The sequence below is a fragment of the Cannabis sativa genome, chromosome 9, assembly GCF_029168945.1.
Source record: "Cannabis sativa cultivar Pink pepper isolate KNU-18-1 chromosome 9, ASM2916894v1, whole genome shotgun sequence".
Lineage (NCBI taxonomy): Eukaryota > Viridiplantae > Streptophyta > Magnoliopsida > Rosales > Cannabaceae > Cannabis > Cannabis sativa.
The window spans coordinates 9693177-9698918 of record NC_083609.1 but is presented as its reverse complement, the minus strand read 5'-3'; the positions used below and the strand labels follow the sequence as shown (position 1 = coordinate 9698918).

Genomic DNA, 5742 nt, shown 5'->3' with positions numbered 1-5742 from the left:
TAAACTAAACAATATCTTCTAAGAAGATATCTCACTGTGTATTACTCTTTTATCTCTTTCTTTCCACATTTTTAAGGTTCATCTTTACATGAGGTCCTGCTCCAGTTCTCAAAATCTAAAAATAATACAGAGGTGTTATCCTTTGTTCGCATTGTTCTTGCTTCATTCAATAAAAAATTAGCAATCTTCTCAGCAGAACTCTCCATAACCGAGCAGCATCGCTCCCTAAACTGTTCGGATAAAAGACCAAAATGGGTAAGTGTTTCTCTTAATTGTAGAAAGAAAAACCATATTGAAAAGTAGAGTGAGGAAGTACCTGAAGGACCAGCTGAAAAGCTTTCTTGGTGGTAATGACATCCCACAGACCATCACTGCAAAAGAAGAGTGTCAAAATGAAATAATGACAAAAACATTTAGAAACAAAAACAAACCATTTAGCAAAAGCAAATACCTTGCTAATAGCGCAAATGCCCCGTTGGCTCGATCAATACGCACAGCTCTACTTACAAATGGTTCCGAACTGAACCGAGCATCTTGCTCTTTAAGAAACTTGTCTCCAAGCATCCTAGCAAGATTCAAACCTGAAGAAGAGGCAAATTGTGACTACTATATTTAAGATGATGGTAGCTTAAAAACAAAAAAAATGAAGTTCAAGTACCGCATAACCGCGTTTCCCCATCTCTCAGTGGCTCTCCTCTTTGTTCCATCCTGAGTCTTTCAGTAGGACTAACTACTCTATGGTCTTCTGTCATCTTAATCTGCTTCCCATCCGCATCACTACAATTAAACATATCAATATAAATTACAAATTACAATACATATAATTACAATTGGTAAAAGGGCTTATTTGAAAGAAAAACTATCTATTCATCTTGCAAGTTAAGGATCACATCTAATACATAATTAAACAATAATAATTTTACAGGGAGATTTAGTTAAGGAAGACGAAAGAAGAGAAACATTGATACGTACTTAATAACACATGCTGAGTCCCCCACATTTGCACATTGGGCAAAGAAATTTTCAGCACCATCAGCCCATACCAGAAGCACTGTTGCAGTACAACCCTGTGTAAAACTAGTTTTATTAGCATAAACTATAGCATTAACCGCATATATCACTGCCCAAAATTATTGAAAAGATAGTGGATATATGAATACATTTTTTTTCTGATTTTCCTGCTTGCTGAGCCCATTAATAGGGGCATAGACTTTCTTTCAAAACAATATATTTTGTACACACTAAAACAAGAGTTTCAAATAATAATAATAATATGCAAAGGATGAACCAAAAAGAAAAAAGAAAAAAAAGAAAGGAGAAAACCTCATAATGGTAATCCATGGATGATTCTGTCTGAAAAAATGCATCTCTAAGAACTTCTGAAGCATCACACAGTGATAAAACCTTCTCCCTTTTTTGGGAGTCAGACAAAATAGTTGCAATGGTCTCAGGAAGCACTCTGCATAACAGAAATATCACTACGCTGTACAGGATAAAACACATACACACACACACACTAGCTAGTAGCTACCAAGAACTGGAACATCTATATAACTAGTTATATGGGAATGAATGTTGTTAAGTAGTCTAAATAAATAGTATATATATTATTTACTGATGCATATGAAAAGAAAGACAAACAAACTCCAGAGTTCAGAGAAAGAAAAGCAGCTTCTGTACATCAACATATATGATGCATTAACCATTGATCCTAAGACATAATTTTTCACATCTAAAAACATGTGCTATCTGGACAATGAGGCTACTTCTCACTACTATTATAACTTCACCAATAGGCTATTAGATGAAAGAATTTGGAAAACAGAAAGGAAGTAAAGAGAAGATAAAACTGACTTGCTAGCAAATTTCGCAGCATCTGCTCCACCATGTCCATCACAAATACCAAAAAGTCCAAACTGCAAAGTTAAGCTTCTATCAAATATTTTGGAGAAATGCAAATTTGTCAACGAAAAAGAAAAGCTCGCTAGAATTGAGTACCTGATTAATCCCAGGAAGAGGCCAGTGATAAAAGCATACATCTTCCATAGGAAACTTCCTTCCTCCGCGACGCAAAGCCATGGGATCTGCAGCCACACCAACTCCAAAGGGGATCTCACATTCCTTCTGTGACTTAATATGAACCTGAGGTAGATGTTAAAATTGGTTAAAAGTTGCAAATACGAGATCAACCATAAGTATGAAATTGCAGTTCAACTGTTTAAGAGAAAAAAAGGACACCGTAGTAGTATTCAATAAGCCGCACCAGAAAATATATGCAGTGTTTTCTATAGATTCTACTGTGTTAGAAGATACTTTAAACTGAATTCAAAGAAAATTATGAAAAAGAAAATATGTTATGCCAAAATCAACAGAAGTATGTAGACTTACATATATTCTTGAAGCTGTTCCAAGAGTTATTACGTCTCCACTTACAACCACAACTGGTTCACCCCAGTGTCTACTTCCAATATCAGGATGATTAATTGGTTCCGAATTCAAAAGTGTTCCATTAAGACTACCCATGTCCCTCAGTTCCCATCTCGAATCCTGAAGCCAATGGTTCAAGTACGAAATAATTAGTGCACCATAGTGGATGCAATACAAAAGCAAGTCCAAGCAATACAGTCATTAAAATCCTTACATTCAAATTCCAGTTTATCATTGCATGCTTCCCTGACACCTCTGAATCCCTTATCAGAATGTCACTTGGAGAAATTCTTCCAAGAGTTAGAGGAAGCCTCTTTGAATTTGTTGAAAGTACAGAGTGGCGTAATCCACGAGAAGGGCCAGAAATGACCTCCAGGATAAGGCAGCTAACTGCACATTAAACAGACAGATATTACACATATTTTCAGGCAAACAACCAGCTGAAATTATTAGAACATTAACATCCTAATGCAATAAAGAGAGAAGTCAATTACTTTGATCAGTAACATCCTTTGAGACATGTTCTGGAAAAATTTCATGCTCTAAACTCTCTTTAACAGGGCTCTTTTCAGCCAACAACTGATGTTTCAAAATTGGACGTTTAAGAGTCTGGCCAATCGAAACATCTTCAGAATGGTCAGAAATTACATCTAGAACCAAGCTATCACCTGAGACAAGCAAAATATTAGTTTGGAATAAAAAAGAAAGGAAGAAAAGGAATCAAAATAAAATTAGCATGACCATTATTTCAAGCATCGATACCTTGAACCAAATTGGGAGCTGTAGTGGTCACCCTTGACTTGTGAACAAGTCCATATGTTCGAGGAGAGCGGAAATGTCCTTCGTTCTGGTAACATGCTCCCTCTAGGTCATAATCTCTTGGCAATTCGTTACTTGGATTTGGTGTCTGATCTGCAACATCTGAGACAAGGGGCCTCTCAAGATCTCCAACCTAGATATGTCAAAGTTTGAAGAGTGAGTGATACATGAAAAAGTTCATTACTTTCCAATAATCCTAACCTTGATTTTCATCTTCTCACATCACTCTTTCAAAAAAATAAAAATGAGATAGATAAATAAACTACTAAAGTATTATTGCACAAAATCACTTCCCCTACTCCACCATGGAAACAAGTTGATGACATGAATGGAACAGTAACTTCATAATTACTTTCTATCAAGTTATTTTTCAGATATCATATTCGGTCCCTAATCTAACACCAATGCAAACAAAATCACTATATTATAGCATCAACCAACTTCCGAGTTCGCCATAAGACAACTTCTTCAAACTCTTTACTCTACACCCTCAAATTCAGACCAACAGATGAAAAAGAGAGAGAAAAAAGGTAAATTGGTTTTCAAGCCCGATTGCTTCGGAGCATTACGACGATCACACTCCAATTACTTCCTCAATACAAGTCACACACACTTAGAGCTAAAATCAGAGGAAAAGAAAAGAGTATTGCAATGCATCAGTAAACTAGGTAGCCCTAAGAAGAGAAACAATTCATTTATGTAAATAAACAAACAAACAGAGCAATCAGATTAAGGTCGAAATCGATGGTAAGATTCTGCCACTCTTTCTCGGAAGGAAACCAAACATCCGCATTGCACCAGGAACGAAACACTACGAATTCAGAAACGGGATCGAAAACGCAAAAAGCTCCGAGATAGATTTGGGGAAAAACAGAGAAACCAAACCAAGCAAGAGCAGAAGGTTTTGTACATAGTATTATTGATTGATTGATTGATTGATTTTTACCTTAATGGTGCGAGAAGGAGAAAAGAAGAAACGCCATGGTTTACAGGTGATTAAGAAGACCAAGATGAGAATCAGAATCAGCATAAGGAGAAGAAGAAGACCAACAATGTTATCTACCATCGCCATACTCATTTCTCTCTCTCTCTCCAGGAGAATAGAGATTGGCTCGGGCTTTGCGAGAAGCTCGCTTTGAAATGGTCGCACCCAAAAAATTAAAAACAATAATAATAATAATAATAATTTTTATTTTAATTAATTTTTCCATTCTACCGGTAAAATACCCCTTTCATAATACTATTTCTAATTGTAATAGACAAAAACATACATCTAGAATTAATTTTGAGTATTTTAGTTACAACTAATAAATAAAATTCAATGCCAAATTTAAGTTTAATTTTAAAATAAAGTAAAAAAGATAAAAATTGCTTTTCTATTAAGTAAACGTAATAATATAATAAAATAAAAATATGTGTTTTTCAGCTACATGATTGTGCAAATTTTTCGAAATTCAAGACAAATTATGTAATAGTCAAATAATATTGTTTAGTATTATTAAAGAATTATATAATTATATAATACCGACCACTCCGGCTCAACTCAATAAGCTTCCTTTCTTTTTCTTTTATTATTAAAAAATGTTTAAAAATAATTAGGAAATATATTAAAACATGTATGCATTTATGGGCGGGATATTCTATACCCCACCCCGTGTTCCTATTGGGCTTTGCCTATTTAGACTAATGGGCTTTACTTATATGAGCCTAACTGAGTATACATGGGCTATGGGCCCATAACTAGCCAAATCATTTACACTAATTTGCAAACATACTACCTTTTTTTAAACATCTCACAAAAATAGAGCTTCTAGAAAGAATAACTAAGCATTAGCTGTTAATATACATTTTAAGAGGTTACATATTCTTTTAGTTTAAAATATCCCATTAAAAAAACACTAAAACATTATCAAAATATGGCATTTACTCACTAACAACCAAGAATGTATAAATAACCAAAATAGTCTACTTTTGTTTTAAACTAACAACCTATAGTACCCTTCTTAAAAAAAAATACAGTATTTAATTATGCCAATTCAAAAAAAATTAGTCTACCCAAAACATGTTTAGTTCTAACAAAACATATTAAAGTATGATGTTAGCTAAGTAATCGTATCCTTCCATAACCTACACAAATTGAATTTGAATAAATAGGTATTTTAAAATAAATAACAAAAATATCAGGAATTAAAAAGTGAAATATTTTTTTATATCATTATTTTTGGAACTCAATATTTGGATCATAACTTTTTCAAATAGCAAATTGTGAATGTTGCTTTCAAAAAGACCAAACTTATAAAATAAGGCCTTGTATTGCATTTTATTTTGGGATAATTTGAATAATACCCGTTTTTTTTAATTGCATTTTATACTCACTTTTATAAGGAGATTGCCTAATATCTCTCCCCATATACCACAACCGATATATCATCCTCTATATACATTCTATCAATTCTTCCACCACCATAAAAAACCAACAAATTAAAACCATTAATG

At 33.7% G+C, this 5742-nt stretch overlaps 1 protein-coding gene across 1 annotated transcript; it reads right to left on the bottom strand.

The window, feature by feature from the left end:
- Positions 1–4437, bottom strand: LOC115723145 (protein phosphatase 2C 70). Its single transcript, XM_030652580.2, has 13 exons — positions 4193–4437; positions 3190–3379; positions 2922–3095; positions 2642–2817; positions 2389–2547; positions 1999–2142; positions 1855–1916; positions 1324–1459; positions 973–1067; positions 659–777; positions 452–581; positions 317–371; positions 1–230 (listed from the first exon to the last, which is right to left on the bottom strand). The coding sequence occupies exons 1-13, from the start codon at positions 4322–4324 to the stop codon at positions 72–74; spliced, it is 1731 nt and encodes a 576-aa protein (XP_030508440.2). The 5' UTR covers positions 4325–4437; the 3' UTR covers positions 1–71.
- Between the last annotated feature and the right edge of the window lie 1305 nt (positions 4438–5742).

Bases quoted from the DNA above. Each gene is read 5' to 3' on its own strand.
- LOC115723145 (XM_030652580.2), bottom strand. From the start codon at position 4,324: ATGAGTATGGCGATGGTAGATAACATTGTTGGTCTTCTTCTTCTCCTT. The intron at 1,917-1,998 runs GTACTCAATTCT...TTAACTTTGCAG, and splicing joins CTCTTCCTGGGATTAATCAG to TTTGGACTTTTTGGTATTTG. The intron at 372-451 runs GTATTTGCTTTT...CTTCTTTTGCAG, and splicing joins GCATTTGCGCTATTAGCAAG to TGATGGTCTGTGGGATGTCA.